Genomic DNA, 15,066 nt, shown 5'->3' with positions numbered 1-15,066 from the left:
GGATACAGGCACTGGGGATATTAGTGGGGGGTGTACATTTGTGGGCACAGGATACAGGCACAGGGGCATTAGTGGGGTGTACATTGGTGGGCACAGCATACAGGCACAGGGGCATTAGTGGGGGTGTACATTGGTGGGCACAGGATACAGGCACTGGGGATATTAGTGGGGGTGTACATTGGTGGGCACAGGATACAGGCACAGGGGCATTAGTGGGGTGTACATTGGTGGGCACAGCATTCAGGCACAGGGGCATTAGTGGGGTGTACATTGGTGGGCACAGCATTCAGGCACAGGGGCATTAGTGGGGTGTACATTGGTGGGCACAGCATACAGGCACAGGGGCATTAGTGGAGGTGTACATTGGTGGGCACAGCATACAGGCACAGGGGCATTAGTGGAGGTGTACATTGGTGGGCACAGCATACAGGCACAGGGGCATTAGTGGGGGTGTACATTGGTGGGCACAGGATACAGGCACAGGGGCATTAGTGGGGTGTACATTGGTGGGCACAGCATACAGGCACAGGGGCATTAGTGGGGTGTACATTGGTGGGCACAGGATACAGGCACAGGGGTATTAGTGGGGTGTACATTGGTGGGCACAGCATTCAGGCACTGGGGCATTAGTGGGGTATACATGCACTAATGCCCATCTCTGCTGTCCGGCTTAGACGGTACACGCGGTTTTTCGGCAGTGACGGTGATATGGCGCCCGCCCTGTGCCAGTACGGCTTATCCCACTATGAGGACTGGGAGCAGAAGATTGAAGCCTGGCAAGCTCCTTACCTGCAGGATGTGTAAGTATGGACAGGAGACTCCCTGATGTGCTGGGTGTGTCACATGAGTAGCCCCGCCCCCTGCGCAATAAGTGCTCGTGCGAATGTACTCGAAGATTGTTGGGTGGATTCTCATACAGCGGGTTATATAGATCTCTCTATTACACTTTTCTCTAACGTCCTAGTGGATGCTGGGGACTCCGTAAGGACCATGGGGAATAGCGGGCTCCGCAGGAGACTGGGCACTCTAAAGAAAGATTTCGTACTACTGGTGTGCACTGGCTCCTCCCTCTATGCCCCTCCTCCAGACCTCAGTTAGAATCTGTGCCCGGACAGAGCTGGGTGCACCTAGTGGGCTCTCCTGAGCTTGCTAAGAAGAAAGTATTTTAGTTAGGTTTTTTTATTTTCAGAGAGATCTGCTGGCAACAGACTCACTGCTACGAGTGACTGAGGGGAGAGAAGCAAACCTACTAACTGCGGCTAGGTAGCGCTTCTTAGGCTACTGGACACCATTAGCTCCAGAGGGATCGAACACAGGAACCTAACCTTGATCGTCCGTTCCCGGAAACGCGCCGCCGTCCCCCTCGCAGAGCCAGAAGAACAGAAGCAGCAGAAGCGAGAAGACATCGAAATCGGCGGCAGAAGACTCCTGTCTTCATATGAGGTAGCGCACAGCACTGCAGCTGTGCGCCATTGCTCCCACAGCACACCGCACACTCCGGTCACTGTAGGGTGCAGAGCGCAGGGGGGGCGCCCTGGGCAGCAATTAATTACCTTTTTGGCAAAAATAGACATATATACAGTCTGGGACTGTATATATGCCCGAGCCCCGCCATTTTTTACACATTAAAGCGGGACAGAAGCCCGCCGCTGAGGGGGCGGGGCCTTCTTCCTCAGCACACCAGCGCCATTTTCTCTTCACAGCTCCGCTGGAAAGACGCTCCCCAGGCTCTCCCCTGCAGTATACAGGTGCATTAAAGGGTAAAAAAGAGAGGGGGGGGCACATAAATTTAGGCGCAGAAATATATTTAACAGCAGCTACGGGGTAAACACTAAGGTACAGTGTAATCCCTGGGTTATATAGCGCTGGGGTGTGTGCTGGCATACTCTCTCTCTGTCTCCCCAAAGGATTTTGTGGGGTCCTGTCCTCAGTCAGAGCATTCCCTGTGTGTGTGCTGTGTGTCGGTACGCCTGTGTCGACATGTTTGATGAGGAAGGATACGTGGAGGCAGAACAAGTGCAGCGGAGTGTGGTGTCGCCGCCGACGGTGCCGACACCTGATTGGATGGATATGTGGAAGGTGTTAAATGATAATGTAAACTCCTTGCATAACAGATTGGATAAAACTGTAACCTTGGGACAGTCAGGGTCTCAACCCATGCCTGATCCTACAGCGCAGAGGCCGTCAGGGTCTCAAAAGCGCACACTATCCCAGATAGTTGACACAGTTGTCGACACGGAAGCTGACTCCAGTGTCGATGACGATGAGGCAAAGTTGCAGCCTAAAATGACTAAAGCCATCCGCTACATGATTGTAGCAATGAAGGATGTATTGCACATATCAGAGGAAAATCCTGTCCCTGACGAGGATTTATATGTATGGGGAGAAAAAGCATGAAGTGACTTTTCCCCCTTCACATGAGTTAAATAAATTATGTGAAAAAGCGTGGGATTCCCCTGATAGGAAAGTAGTAATTTCCAAGAGATTACTTATGGCGTATCCTTTCCCGCCAACGGACAGGTTACGCTGGGCATCCTCCCCTAGGGTAGACAAGGCGTTGACACGCTTGTCTAAGAAGGTGGCCCTGCCGTCTCAGGATACGGCCGCCCTAAAGGATCCTGCAGATAGAAAGCAGGAAGCTATCCTGAAGTCGGTTTATACACATTCTGGTACGCTGCTGAGGCCAGCAATTGCTTCGGCCTGGATGTGTAGTGCGGTAGCTGCATGGACGGATTCTCTGTCTGAGGAGTTAGATACCCTGGAAAGGGACACTGTTCTACTGACCCTGGCACATATCAAGGACGCGGTCCTATATATGCGTGATGCCCAGAGGGACATTTGCCTGCTGGGCTCTAGAATAAACGCAATGTCCATTTCTGCCAGAAGGGTCTTATGGACTCGGCAATGGACAGGGGATACCGACTCTAAAAATCACATGGAGGTTTTACCTTATAAGGGTGAGGAATTGTTTGGGGACGGTCTCTCGGACCTCGTGTCCACAGCTACGGCTGGGAAGTCAAATTTCTTGCCTTATGTCCCTCCACAGCCTAAGAAAGCACCGTATTACCAAATGCAGTCCTTTCGTTCTCAGAAGAGCAAGAAGGTCAGAGGTGCATCTTTTCTTGCCAGAGGCAGGGGTAGAGGTAAGAAGCTGCACCATACAGCTAATTCCCATGAACAAAAGTCTTCCCCGGCTCCCACTAAATCTACCGCATGACGCTGGGGCTCCACAGGCGGAGCCAGGAGCCGTGGGTGCGCGTCCCCGACATTTCAGCCACCAGTGGGTTCGCTCACAGGTGGATCCTTGGGCTATACAAGTTGTGTCTCAGGGATACAAGCTGGAATTCGAGGTGACGCCCCCTCACCGTTACCTAAAATCGGCCTTACCAACTTCCCCCATGTAAAGGGAGATAGTGTTGGCGGCAATTCACAAACTTTTTCTCCAGCAGGTGGTGGTAGAGGTTCCCCTCCTTCAACGGGGAAGGGGCTACTATTCCACTATGTTTGTGGTACCGAAACCGGACGGTTCGGTCAGACCCATTTTAAATTTAAAATCCCTGAACATTTATCTGAAGAAATTCAAGTTCAAAATGGAATCGCTCAGAGTGGTCATTGCAAGCCTGGAAGAGGGGGATTTTATGGTGTCTCTGGACATCAAGGATGCTTACTTGCATGTCCCCATTTATCCGCCTCATCAGGAGTACCTCAGGTTTGTGGTACAGGACTGTCATTACCAATTCCAGACGTTGCCGTTTGGCCTGTCCACGGCACCGAGAGTTTTTACCAAGGTGATGGCGGAAATGATGGTGCTCCTTCGGAAGCAAGGGGTTACAATTATCCCATACTCGGACGATCTCCTTATAAAGGCGAGGTCCAGGGAGCAGTTGCTGATCAGCGTAGCACGCTCTCAGGAAGTGTTGCGTCAGCACGGCTGGATTCTGAACATTCCAAAGTCGCAGCTGATTCCTGCGACGCGTCTGCCCTTCCTGGGCATGATTCTGGACACAGACCAGAAGAAGGTGTTTCTCCCGGAGGAGAAGGCTTAGGAGCTCGTGACTCTGGTCAGAGACCTCCTAAAGCCAAAACAGGTGTCGGTGCATCACTGCACACGAGTCCTCGGAAAGATGGTGGCGTCATACGAAGCCATTCCCTTCGGCAGGTTCCATGCGAGGATCTTTCAGTGGGATCTGCTGGACAAGTGGTCCGGATCGCATCTTCAGATGCATCGGATGATCACCCTGTCCCCCAGGGCCATGGTGTCTCTTCTGTGGTGGCTACAAGGTGCTCACCTCCTCGAGGGCCGCAGATTCGGCATACAGGACTGGGTCCTGGTGACCACGGATGCAAGCCTCCGAGGGTGAGGGGCAGTCACTCAAGGAAGAAACTTCCAAGGGCTGTGGTCCAGTCAGGAGACTTGTCTGCACATAAATATCCTGGAGCTACGGGCCATATACAACGCCCTGAGTCAAGCGGAGCCTCTGCTTCGAGACCAACCAGTGCTGATTCAGTCAGACAACATCACTGCAGTCACTCATGTAAACCACCAGGGCGGCACAAGAAGCAGGGTGGCAATGGCGGAAGCCACCAGGATTCTTCGTTGGGCGGAGAATCACGTGCAAGCACTGTCAGCAGTGTTCATTCCGGGAGTGGACAACTGGGAAGCAGACTTCCTCAGCAGACACGACCTCCACCTGGGAGAGTGGGGACTTCATCAAGCAGTCTTCACGCAGATTGTAAATCGATGGGAACTGCCACAGGTGGACATGATGGCGTCCCGCCTCAACAAAAAATTAAAGAGGTATTGCGCCAGGTCAAGGGACCCTCGGGCGATAGCTGTGGACGCACTGGTGACACCGTGGGTATTCCAGTCGGTCTATGTGTTTCCTCCTCTTCCTCTCATACCCTGGGTACTGAGAATCGTAAGAAAAAGAGGAGTGAGAACAATACTCATTGTTCCGGATTGGCCAAGAAGGACTTGGTACCAGGAACTGCAAGAAATGCTCACAGAGGACCCATGGCCTTTGCCTCTCAGACAGGACCTATTGCAACAGGGGCCCTGTCTGTTCCAAGACTTACCGCGGCTGCGTTTGACGGCATGGCGGTTGAACGCCGGATCCTAGCAGAAAAGGGCATTCCGGATGCAGTTATTCCTACGCTGATAAAGGCTAGGAAGGACGTGACAGCAAAACATTATCACCGTATATGGCGAAAATATGTTGCTTGGTGTGAGGCCAGGAAGGCCCCTACAGAGGAATTCCAGCTGGGTCGATTCCTGCACTTCCTACAGTCAGGGGTGACTATGGGCCTAAAATTAGGGTCCATTAAGGTCCAGATTTTGGCCCTATCCATTTTCTTTCAAAAAGAACTGGCTTCACTGCCTGAGGTTCAGACATCTGTTAAGGGAGTGCTGCATATTCAGCCTCCTTTTGTGCCTCCAGTGGCACCTTGGGATCTTAACGTGGTGTTGGATTTCCTAAAATCACATTGGTTTGAGCCACTTAAGACAGTGGAGATAAAGTATCTCACGTGGAAAGTGGTCATGCTGTTGGCCTTAGCCTCAGCTAGGCGTGTGTCAGAATTGGCGGCTTTGTCATGTAAAAGCCCCTATCTGGTTTTCCATATGGATAGGGCAGAATTGCGAACTCGTCCGCAGTTTCTGCCAAAGGTGGTGTCATCTTTTCATCTGAACCAACCCTGCGGCTACTCGTGACTTGGAGGATTCCAAGTTGCTTGATGTAGTCAGGGCTTTGAAAATCTATGTAGCCAGGACGGCTGGAGTCAGGAAAACTGACTCGCTGTTTATCCTGCATGCGCCCAACAAGCTGGGTGCTCCTGCTTCAAAGCAAACCATTGCTCGCTGGATCAGTAACACGATTCAGCAGGCTCATTCTGCGGCTGTACTGCCGCATCCTAAATCAGTAAAAGCCCATTCCACAAGGAAGGTGAGCTCTTCTTGGGCGGCTGCCCGAGGGGTCTCTGCTTTACAGCTTTGCCGAGCTGCTACTTGGTCAGGTTCAAACACATTTGCAAAATTCTACAAGTTTGATACCTTGGCTGAGGAGGACCTTGTGTTTGCCCATTCGGTGCTGCAGAGTCATCCGCACTCTCCCGCCCATTTGGGAGTGTGGCCGGAGAGACTAGCCAGCCACACGTGTAATGGCGTCTGCGGCACTGAAGGGGTTAACCCTCGTGCCCAGCGCCATGTTGCGGACTGTTTAAAAGTTTGTTGAATCATGTGTTTTACTTTTAACATGTCATATGTAGTGCTCTGTGCACTATTGCAGGAAGACATGTTTAACTGTATCTATTTTATATTCAAGACAGGCTTGGTGTATATTTAAAGGAAAAATGCAGTTAATATAGATGTCTGAATACGCATCTCTTATCCTCTGGAAATAGGAAGTGGCATGCTAAGGGCCCTGTACTAGCAGTGAGGTGTGAAGGACAATACCTTTTGATGTGTAAGTTCCTTAGGAGAGATGCTAATCATTGGGTTTATGGGCTTGGAATTGACATACGAACGACCGATGTAGGAAGGAAGACTGTTTGTTTGTATTGTAGCCATTCCTGTTGTAATCTTAAACACTGGGATTGCCTGTAGATGTGAATGACCAGAAACATCTGTATTTTGAAGATGTGATAAATTTATCAACAGTGATGTTAATCTGATACCAAACGTTGTCTGGGTGACAGGAAGGAGGATATTGTTTTATTGCACTTATATCCTTGTAAAATGTAATTTATTGGTATTTTGTAAAATAACCTGATTGGCTGGAGAAGACAGGGAGGGCTTACCCCCCTGTGGTACTGTGTGGAAAACTGACATAAAAAGGAGACCTGCGTGCCTCCAGAGTTGTAGTTATACCATCTTATTCTGCTGGAACATCTTGCTGTATGCTGTTGCCCCTAGCAATAGGGAAGAGTTCTCTTTAGAACTATATTTGAGCAAATAAACATCATTGCCTCAAGAAGATTGCTTCATCTTGTGACCAACAGGGTTAGGCCAAACCTAGCCCCGTCCTCCGGCTGTCCAGGGAAGCACCTAACGTCTCCAAGCTCCGCCTTCCGCCAGCTACCGGTAGAGGCCTAGCAAGTGGCTAGTGGGGATTCGTCAGCACCACACAGCTGTGGTAAAGCAGTGCGTCGGCACATACAGAGCAGAACCGTGGTTCCAAACGCCACGGCAGGTTAGGAGTTTGGTGGCAGCGAGAACCCGCCCACAGCGCAGTGGGTGGAGTCAGTAACAGGCGGTTACTGACGGTAAGCGGGAATCCCCTATGTGGTCAGGCCTCGTGCGGCTTGACCTTCCATTCTGTGCGCAGTCAACGGGACGCGGCAAGCGGCAAGTGCTTCCGTACGGTACCGTCCTGTCACAGAAATTGGTGGCAGCAGTGGGATAATCCCAGGCGGCTTTTCATCACCCGATTGGAGAAGCCGAGTTACTCAGGAGAGGAGTAACTGCAGCGCAGGAGAACGCACAAGATGGCGGAATTCAGCGGAATGTCCAAGGAGGATCTGGAGATCGTATGCCAGGGGAAGGGTGTGGATATCCCTTCCAACGCATCCAGAAGCGTCATGAAGGCGGCGCTCAGGAGCGTGGAGGAGTCTCATCGGGCGGAGGTGGAAAGCACTGACGGCGTCAGCATCTCAGAGGACGGCCCAACAGTGGACCTTCGTAAGGAACCGGTGAGAACCACAAGCCCCGCCCTCTCTCACAGCAGCAATGTTTCCCAGCAATCCCTAGCAGGGCCAGGATCCCAACGTCCCAGGGGGGGCGACCCGGATACCCTAGCAGATCGGCTAGCGGAATTGGGGGAAAGGGCAACGGAGCAAGAACGCATGCTTGTCATCCGGATGTGGCATGCGGAGCGGGCACCACAGGCCGTGGTACCCCGGGAGCCGTTGTCAGCTGTTGTACACAGATCGGGACGCATTCAGTTTGCCAAGTTTGCAGACAGTGATGGGGACATTGATGGACATTTACAAGTTTTTGAAAGGACTTGCAAACTACACGATCTACCCAAGTCGGAGTGGGTGAGACACCTTGTGCCCACTCTGCATGGAGAGGCCTTGGAGGCCTATCGAGGAGTGGCGACGGAGGACTGTGGGAACTACGACGAAGTCGCGAAGGCCCTCCTCCAGCGATTCTTCATCACTCCAGAGTCTTACAGGAAGAAGTTCAGAGACTTGCCCAAGAATCCTAGCAGCACCCATGAGCAGTTCGCCAACCAGCTGCGGCAGTACGTGGTGAAGTGGGTGAAGGATTCAGAAGCCACTACATGGGATGCACTGATCGACCTGATCTGCAGGGAGCAGTTCTACCGCCGGTGCGCCCAAGAAGTGAAGGAGTGGGTGCTAGATCGGGAGCCACCCAGCTTAAAGATGGCTGCCCAATTAGCCGACAAGTATGTGGCAATTCGGCCACGGGGGCAGAAGCGCCCCGCCAGCAGCCAGCTCCAACAGACTGTACCACCAAGGGGACCACCCTCTTCAGCTCATCAACCCCAAAGACAAGCATCTTCCAACCCGGGTGCTCTTGGCCAGCAACCGCACCGCAGCGTCCCTGCAACTGATCAGAGATCATCGGTGCCACGACTGGAGAAGAAGTGCTACGGCTGTGGGAAAATCGGACATCTGAGGATGAACTGTCCTGCATCCCAAGCACCCCAGACTCGTGCCCCAAATCCGAGTGCTGGAGCCCGGATCGCTTGTTTGACGAGAGGAGATGAGACTACAGAGACTGTTCCCCCTCCAGTCAGTCCGATGGAGTGTGGCGAGAGACAGGTGCACTCTGCGGAGAGAGTCACCTGCATGGCCAAACAGCCCCTACACAACATGTGGAGGCACCTGCAGCCAGTCCACGTGGGACCCCTGCAGGGAGAAGGCCTAAGAGACTCTGGGGCCTCAATCACTGTGGTGAGCCCCCACCTTATAGATCCTGCTGCAGTATTGCAGGGTCGCACTGCCACGGTCACCCTGGCAGAAGGAACAGAGAGAGCGGTTCCCATGGCAAGAGTCTACCTGGACTGGGGAGCTGGACCAGAGTTGCGAGAAGTTGCCGTCATGGATGGTCTCCCAACTGATGTGGTCCTAGGAAATGATCTGGGTGGTGGGATCGTCACTATGTTTGTTGGCGCCATTCCCCGGAGTCAAGTTCCAAAACCACCGTTGACATCAGCTACTCCAGCACAGCCCAGCCCAGAGGAAAAGACTACAGCTGCTAGACAACTGCCAGCACAGCCAACCACAGCATCAACCAGCCCAGAGGAAAAGATCACAGCGGCTAGATCAGTACATCGACCCCGCATGCCTTTTGCCTCTGGTATGCCTACGTCCCCTAGCAACGCAGAGGATGTCAGTTCCAGCTCGTTTGATCCTGTGGGGGTGCCCAATGATGCTCCTGACCCAAGTGGTTTGCCAACTCCGGCAGTGAGTATGAGAAACCACACTGATTTTTCCATGACTGACCCCTACCAGACTGACCCTAGTAGTCCCCACCTAGATCCCCCTGTAGAGTGTCCCAATTTAGGAGAGATTGAGGGCCACAGGCAGGAGTTTAGGGAGGTTCAACTCTCCGACCCATCCCCGAAAGGCATGAGGCGCCACTCTGGCAGCGGCCTTGACAGGGTTGGGGCGGGAAGTTTGACCTGGCGGGAAGGGTTAAGGTACAGGGTAGACAGGAAAGTGGGAGGGGATAGACCAGATAGGGAATGTGTCCAACTGGTCCCCTCAGGGAACGTTCCTGCGCAACCGGTGTCGGTTGCCAGCGAAACCCCTTTGGACAGTAACCCGGAGACAGACCGTACCCTGAAGTGCCTGATACAGAGCTTACCCTGGTCTGGAATGTCGGATGACGCCCAGACCACATGTAAGGCTGGTGCCATGCGTTGGCAGCCGGGGCACTCCAGCGGTTGTGTTGTCTCTGGGCCTCTGCCCATAGGAGAACCCTTGCAGCAAGTTGCTGTGGACATAGCAGGTCCCTTGCCTGTGCACAGTGGATCGGGGAAGACACGCAGCCTCCCTGTAGTGGATGCCACACAGGATCCAGAGGCTGGTGGTCTGGCCGCCATCACTGTGGCACAGGTAGCGGACGAGGAGGGAAGAGTAGGCCTAGGTGACAGGGTAGGTTTCCCGAGTCATAGGTCGACAGAGGAGGATTGGAGGGCAGGTCTGACAGTTAGGGCAGACAGTTGCCAGATAGGTATGACGGAGGTGCAGTGCCTGGGGCACCATGTGGGAGGAGACAGGGGTAGGCCCAACCCAGAGGGGGTGGAGGCAACCAGAGGCTGTCCCCGACCCACATCACCCAGACCGGTACTGACCTTAGAACCTGTAAGGCCCTACGGACATGTTGTCATTGACTTTAGTCCTGTAGTGAACCCCTTGACAGAGATGGCTAGGAAGGGCATTCCCAAGTCAGTGGACTTTGCACCCACTTGCGAGTTGGCATTCCAGTCATTAAAGGAGGCTCGGGTACCCGCTCCAGTGCTGATGGCGCACATTCTTGACCAGGACTGTGTGTTACGAACTATTGCGCCACTGCACGGACTGGGAGCAGTACAGAGCCAGAAAGAGCCATATGGGCAGGAGCACCCTGTGGCCTGGTTGAGCAGTATACTGCTATTGTGGGAGCTGGGGTATGCCACAATTGGGACACCTTGGGTGGCACTTGTTTGTAACCGGCCCCCCACCGTGGTGACTTACCACCTACCTGTTAGGTGGCTGCAACCTACCTTGAGGGAATTGGACAGACTTTTGTGGTGGAGCCTTGAACTTGGACTTCAGGTGGACTATTTGAACATTGTGCACCCACGAAGAGAGGCCCACTGCACTATGGATGAACTGTCTAGGCCGGAGCCTACACACCCTAGGTAGCGTCCCCTTCAACACAAGGGACTGCGGGACCAGGACCCAAATCGTTGGGACATGGGTCCCTGGTTGACCCGCTTGAATGGGGGGGAAGGAATGTGGCCGGAGAGACTAGCCAGCCACACGTGTAATGGCGTCTGCGGCACTGAAGGGGTTAACCCTCGTGCCCAGCGCCATGTTGCGGACTGTTTAAAAGTTTGTTGAATCATGTGTTTTACTTTTAACATGTCATATGTAGTGCTCTGTGCACTATTGCAGGAATGCATGTTTAACTGTATCTATTTTATATTCAAGACAGGCTTGGTGTATATTTAAAGGAAAAATGCAGTTAATATAGATGTCTGAATACGCATCTCTTATCCTCTGGAAATAGGAAGTGGCATGCTAATGGCCCTGTTCTATCAGAGAGGTGTGAAGGACAATACCTTTTGATGTGTAAGTTCCTTAGGAGAGATGCTAATCATTGGGTTTATGGGCTTGGAATTGACATACGAACGACCGATGTAGGAAGGAAGACTGTTTGTTTGTATTGTAGCCATTCCTGTTGTAATCTTAAACACTGGGATTGCCTGTAGATGTGAATGACCAGAAACATCTGTATTTTGAAGATATGTGATAAATTTATCAACAGTGATGTTAATCTGATACCAAACGTTGTCTGGGTGACAGGAAGGAGGATATTGTTTTATTGCACTTATATCCTTGTAAAATGTAATTTATTGGTATTTTGTAAAATAACCTGATTGGTTGGAGAAGACAGGGAGGGCTTACCCCCCTGTGGTACTGTGTGGAAAACTGACATAAAAAGGAGACCTGCGTGCCTCCAGAGTTGTAGTTATACCATCTTATTCTGCTGGAACATCTTGCTGTATGCTGTTGCCCCTAGCAATAGGGAAGAGTTCTCTTTAGAACTATATTTGAGCAAATAAACATCATTGCCTCAAGAAGATTGCTTCATCTTGTGACCAACAGGGTTAGGCCAAACCTAGCCCCGTCCTCCGGCTGTCCAGGGAAGCACCTAACGTCTCCAAGCTCCGCCTTCCGCCAGCTACCGGTAGAGGCCTAGCAAGTGGCTAGTGGGGATTCGTCAGCACCACACAGCTGTGGTAAAGCAGTGCGTCGGCACATACAGAGCAGAACCGTGGTTCCAAACGCCACGGCAGGTTAGGAGTTTGGTGGTGGCAGCGAGAACCCGCCCACAGCGCAGTGGGTGGAGTCAGTAACAGGCGGTTACTGACGGTAAGCGGGAATCCCCTATGTGGTCAGGCCTCGTGCGGCTTGACCTTCCATTCTGTGCGCAGTCAACGGGACGCGGCAAGCGGCAAGTGCTTCCGTACGGTACCGTCCTGTCACAGAAATTGACTAGCCAGCCACAGGGAGCTTTGGTATAATCCCCATGGTCCTTACGGAGTCCCCAGCATCCACTAGGACGTTAGAGAAAATAAGAATTTACTCACCGGTAAATCTATTTCTCGTAGTCCGTAGTGGATGCTGGGCGCCCGTCCCAAGTGCGGACTTTCTGCAATACTTGTATATAGTTATTGCTTAACTAAAGGGTTATTGTTATGAGCCATCTGTTACTGAGGCTCAGTTGTTTGTTCATACTGTTAACTGGGTATAGTTATCACAAGTTGTACAGTGTGATTGGTGTGGCTGGTATGAGTCTTACCCGGGATTCCAAAATCCTTTCCTTGTAATGTCAGCTCTTCCGGGCACAGTTTCCTTAACTGAGGTCTGGAGGAGGGGCATAGAGGGAGGAGCCAGTGCACACCAGATAGTACTAAATCTTTCTTTAGAGTGCCCAGTCTCCTGCGGAGCCCGCTATTCCCCATGGTCCTTACGGAGTCCCCAGCATCCACTACGGACTACGAGAAATAGAATTACCGGTGAGTAAATTCTTATTTTCTTCCATTGTTCTGTGAGTGACTGTCCCCCAGTGATGTTAGACTCCCCCGGGCTGTGAGTGACTGTCCCCCTGTGATGTTAGACATGCCCGGGCTGTGAGTGACTGTCCCCCTGTGATGTTAGACTCCCCCGGGCTGTGAGTGACTGCCCCCCTGTGATGTTAGACTCCCCCGGGCTGTGAGTGACTGCCCCCCTGTGATGTTAGACTCCCCCGGGCTGTGAGTGACTGTCCCCCTGTGATGTTAGACTCCCCCGGGCTGTGAGTGACTGTCCCCCTGTGATGTTAGACTCCCCCGGGCCGTGAGTGACTGTCCCCCTGTGATGTTAGACTCCCCCCGGCTGTGTGAGACTGTCCCCCTTGTGATGTTAGACATGCCCGGGCTGTGAGTGACTGTCCCCCTGTGATGTTAGACTCCCCCGGGCTGTGAGTGATTGTCCCCCTGTGATGTTAGACTCCCCCGGGCCGTGAGTGACTGTCCCCCTGTGATGTTAGACACCCCCGGGCTGTGAGAGTGACTGTCCCCCTGTGATGTTAGACTCCCCCGGGCTGTGTGAGACTGCCCCCCCTGTGATGTTAGACTCCCCCGGGCTGTGAGTGACTCTCCCCCTGTGATGTTAGACTCCCCCGGGCTGTGAGTGACTCTCCCCCTGTGATGTTAGACTCCTGTCCTCTCTCAGGCACCTCCCGTCCTGGTATAAGTCCGCTCTGTTTAACGAGCTGTACTTTGTGGCGGATGGAGGCACGGTGTGGGTGGAGGTTCCAGCTGATGTGACAGACGATAACCTCATGAAGATTGGGCAGAAGGAGCTGGGTGGCATGGGAAGCCTTCTCCAGGAATATGGACGCTTCGCCTACCTGGAAGGTAATTACTGTGCACCTCTCTATCCCCGAACGTTCTTCCGCTGTGCCCGATTCACATCCCGCGGGATCCGGCACATGTTCCGCACCGGTCCTGCGTTATATGACACGCCACTATCCTCCTGCTCCCCGTTATACCTCTCTCTACACCCCACTATCCTCCTGCTCCCCGTTATACCTCTCTCTACACCCCACTATCCTCCTGCTCCCCATTATACCTCTCTCTGCACCCCACTATCCTCCTGCTCCCCGTTATACCTCTCTCTACACCCCACTATCCTCCTGCTCCCCGTTATACCTCTCTCTGCTCCCCACTATCCTCCTGCTCCCCGTTATACCTCTCTCTACACCCCACTATCCTCCTGCTCCCCGTTATACCTCTCTCTACACCCCACTATCCTCCTGCTCCCCGTTATACCTCTCTCTACACCCCACTATCCTCCTGCTCCCCATTATACCTCTCTGCACCCCACTATCCTCCTGCTCCCCGTTATACCTCTCTCTACACCCCACTATCCTCCTGCTCCCCGTTATACCTCTCTCTACACCCCACTATCCTCCTGCTCCCCGTTATACCTCTCTCTACACCCCACTATCCTCCTGCTCCCCATTATACCTCTCTCTGCACCCCACTATCCTCCTGCTCCCCGTTATACCTCTCTCTACACCCCACTATCCTCCTGATCCCCGTTATACCTCTTTCTGCACCCCACTATCCTCCTGCTCCCCGTTATACCTCTCTACACCCCACTATCCTCCTGCTCCCCGTTATACCTCTCTCTACACCCCACTATCCTCCTGCTCCCCGTTATACCTCTCTACACCCCACTATCCTCCTGCTCCCCATTATACCTCTCTCTGCACCCCACTATCCTCCTGCTCCCCATTATACCTCTCTCTGCACCCCACTATCCTCCTGCTCCCCGTTATACCTCTCTCTACACCCCACTATCCTCCTGCTCCCCGTTATACCTCTCTACACCCCACTATCCTCCTGCTCCCCGTTATACCTCTCTCTGCACCCCACTATCCTCCTGCTCCCCGTTATACCTCTCTCTGCACCCCACTATACTCCTGCTCCCCGTTATACCTCTCTCTGCACCCCACTATCCTCCTGCTCCCCGTTATACCTCTCTACACCCCACTATCCTCCTGCTCCCCGTTATACCTCTCTCTACACCCCACTATCCTCCTGCTCCCCGTTATACCTCTCTCTGCACCCCACTATCCTCCTGCTCCCCATTATACCTCTCTGCACCCCACTATCCTCCTGCTCCCCGTTATACCTCTCTCTACACCCCACTATCCTCCTGCTCCCCGTTATACCTCTCTCTGCACCCCACTATCCTCCTGCTCCCCGTTATATCTCTCTACACCCCACTATCCTCCTGCTCCCCGTTATACCTCTCTGCACCCCACTATCCTCCTGCTCC

General features: G+C 53.0%; 1 protein-coding gene across 1 annotated transcript in view; it reads left to right on the top strand.

Annotated features, from left to right (window-relative positions):
• GBA2 (glucosylceramidase beta 2) overlaps positions 1-15,066 on the top strand; it is a 331,889-nt gene that overhangs the window by 177,497 nt on the left and 139,326 nt on the right. Inside the window, exons 9-10 of the mRNA XM_063957477.1 lie at positions 675-800; positions 13,453-13,637. Of these exons, the coding sequence (XP_063813547.1) occupies positions 675-800; positions 13,453-13,637 (311 nt within the window). The remainder of the gene's footprint in view (positions 1-674; positions 801-13,452; positions 13,638-15,066) is intronic.

Source organism: Pseudophryne corroboree, chromosome 1 (assembly GCF_028390025.1).
Source record: "Pseudophryne corroboree isolate aPseCor3 chromosome 1, aPseCor3.hap2, whole genome shotgun sequence".
Taxonomy (NCBI): domain Eukaryota; kingdom Metazoa; phylum Chordata; class Amphibia; order Anura; family Myobatrachidae; genus Pseudophryne; species Pseudophryne corroboree.
The sequence above is the reverse complement of the archived record's forward strand: the minus strand, read 5'-3'. Positions and strand labels throughout refer to the sequence as shown.